The sequence below is a fragment of the Hibiscus syriacus genome, unplaced genomic scaffold, assembly GCF_006381635.1.
Source record: "Hibiscus syriacus cultivar Baekdansim isolate YM2019G1 unplaced genomic scaffold, ASM638163v2 tig00110347_pilon, whole genome shotgun sequence".
NCBI classification, from domain to species: domain Eukaryota; kingdom Viridiplantae; phylum Streptophyta; class Magnoliopsida; order Malvales; family Malvaceae; genus Hibiscus; species Hibiscus syriacus.
In genome coordinates this window covers 814966-817304 of record NW_024062698.1, presented here as the reverse complement: position 1 = coordinate 817304, position 2339 = coordinate 814966, and the positions used below count along the sequence as shown (strand labels likewise).

The following is a 2339-nucleotide window of genomic DNA, read 5'->3' as shown; positions in this document are numbered from 1 at the left end:
ATCATTATCTCTTCAATCTTTAATTAAACCTTGCATGGAATTGGGCACCACTTTCACACTCTCTTCACATGGGCTGCTCCTGCTCCTAGGAAAGGTATTTTGAGTATTTCCAAGTATGCTGATGAAGAAATGACTAGATTCGGACTTTTCTTTTTAATTTAAAATATATTCAAACGAATTTATTACGTGACTTAGTGATAAATGGTTGTTGTTCTCTCCATAAGTCTCAAGTTCGAGCAAGTGTGTTTGTAAAGTGTATATTTATTGTTAATGATCATGAAAGATTCTGAACATATACTACCTTTGAGTCAATTCATCCGTCTAATAGTTGCGGATATAATTGTAGAACTAAATTCATATATATCACTGAATTCTGTCAAAGAAAACTTTTATCTATTTAGTAGTAGAGGGAGTAATTTGAATAGGTCCTCATAATAGAGAGATCTGATAGGTAATTTCACCAAAGAGGAAGTTAGCGTACTCAGTCCAGAGAAGAATCCTGGCTAGCTAGACGCAACCTATTTGCCCCTAATCCCCCACTCAGATTCTTCTTTCTCCGGTAGGAGCAATTCCCACCACAAATATATATCAGAGCTAAGCTGAGGAAGTTTTTTCTGGAACAGCTTTTTGCCTTAATGCTGATATAATAAGTGAAAAGAAAAGGCAAGGATATGTTATCAAATATTGCAGATTGCAGGTCCAACTAGATGACTCAACATGCAAACTTCTTTTAGCTTTTTGCCTCCAAAATGTCGGAAACAAAAGCATATATCATGATGTGAAGATCCTGGATTGCTTTTTTCTAATACCAGTAGACTCGTTAAATAGGACGGAAACCTAATTTATATTAGAAGATGAATTTAAATATATAGGAAAAAATTTTTAAATATTTTAAAAAATAGAATTTAATTAATAATAAATATAAAAAGAATAAAAATATTAAAATTTAAAAATTTTAGGTAACCACAGTAGTAGGGTCGTCTCACCATCGCTGCCTGTAAAATCTCATTGCAATGGATGATACGTGAGGCAACTTGATTTCCCTTACCTTAAAAGCAAGGACCCCAAGAATATCTGAGTCATCAAAAAGGCTAAAAAGTAAGCACCAACATTAACCAATGCTTACCTTCAAATATGCTTTCTTCCCACAAACAAACCAAAACAACCTTTCTTTCGCTCCCTGACTCTTTTTTTTTTTTCCCTCTTCTTCAATGGAAGATGTAAACTCCTACAGAAAACACCAGTTACCAGTAAAGAACAAAACCAAGCAAACCCGAGTAAGTATTATACACCTTTCCTCTACAAAGCCCTCCTGGTCTTCGTTTTCTGGGTTGTAATCCAAGTTTTGCCCTCACAAGCGCCCGAGTTCATCAACCAAACCCTCCTCAATAGAAACTGGGAGCTTCTTCACCTTCTATTCGTTGGCATAGCAGTCTCTTACGGCCTTTTTAGCCGACGAACCGATGAAACAGAGAAGGAAAATTATAACAATCAATCCAAGTTTGAAGACGTACAGTCTTTGATATCCAGATTCCTTCAGGTTTCATCTGTTTTCGATGAAGAAGCTGAAAACTATCTGGGTCTGATGATATCAAGGTCCAGACCTGGAGTAGCCTTTACTATAGGAACGAACCTCATGATTGTAGCTAAAGAACGCAGTGTTGTTGATGAAAACAAGTTCTAGTCCTGGAAACCCTGAAAAGCCTTTGCTTTTGCCTGTTAGGAGCTTGAAATCGCGTGCTTTGAACGAGACAAGTAGGGAAGTCGTGCAAATTCTAACCCTCTTAGGAGGTCTAATTCTAAGTTGAGTTCCAAAAGGTACGAATGGAGTGAGAATAATAATGTTTGTTCTTCCTTCACCAATTCCATGGCGTTCAAGATCCGGAAGAAAGGAAATGAAAGAAGATAATTTTGGGTCATTTAGGTCCCAAAGCATGCGTTTGTCTCGGTCCAATTCCATGTCTGCTTCACCAAAGTTGCCCCATTCGCCGCCTCAATTTTCGCCGAAGTCGTCCCTATCTCCTCCGCCACCACCGATGACTCAAAAACCACCGTCATTGAAACCTGTTTCTTCCTCGACTCGTAATGAGGTTTCCTTTGAAAAGGTGATGGTCGAAACTACTAGTGACGATGATTCGGAGAGTGAGGACGATGGAGCTGGTGAAACTCCCATCGTTTCAAGCGAAAGGAGCCCAAACAAGGAGGAAGCAAATCCAAGCAGTGGAAATGATGGGGGTTCCGATGTGGATAAGAAGGCAGACGAGTTCATAGCCAAAGTAAGAGAGCAAATCAGGCTGCAGAGGATCGATTCTATTAAGCGATCAAGTGTCCAGTTTTAA

The 2339-nt window shown here is 38.7% G+C and overlaps 1 protein-coding gene across 1 annotated transcript; it reads left to right on the top strand.

The window, feature by feature from the left end:
• Window positions 1-1841: 1841 nt before the first annotated feature.
• LOC120120782 (WAS protein family homolog DDB_G0292878-like) lies at window positions 1842-2339 on the top strand. The gene has a single exon (XM_039140312.1). It carries the CDS (start codon window positions 1842-1844, stop codon window positions 2337-2339), a length of 498 nt encoding a protein of 165 aa, XP_038996243.1.

Bases quoted from the DNA above. Each gene is read 5' to 3' on its own strand.
- LOC120120782 (XM_039140312.1), top strand. From the start codon at position 1,842: ATGTTTGTTCTTCCTTCACCAATTCCATGGCGTTCAAGATCCGGAAGA.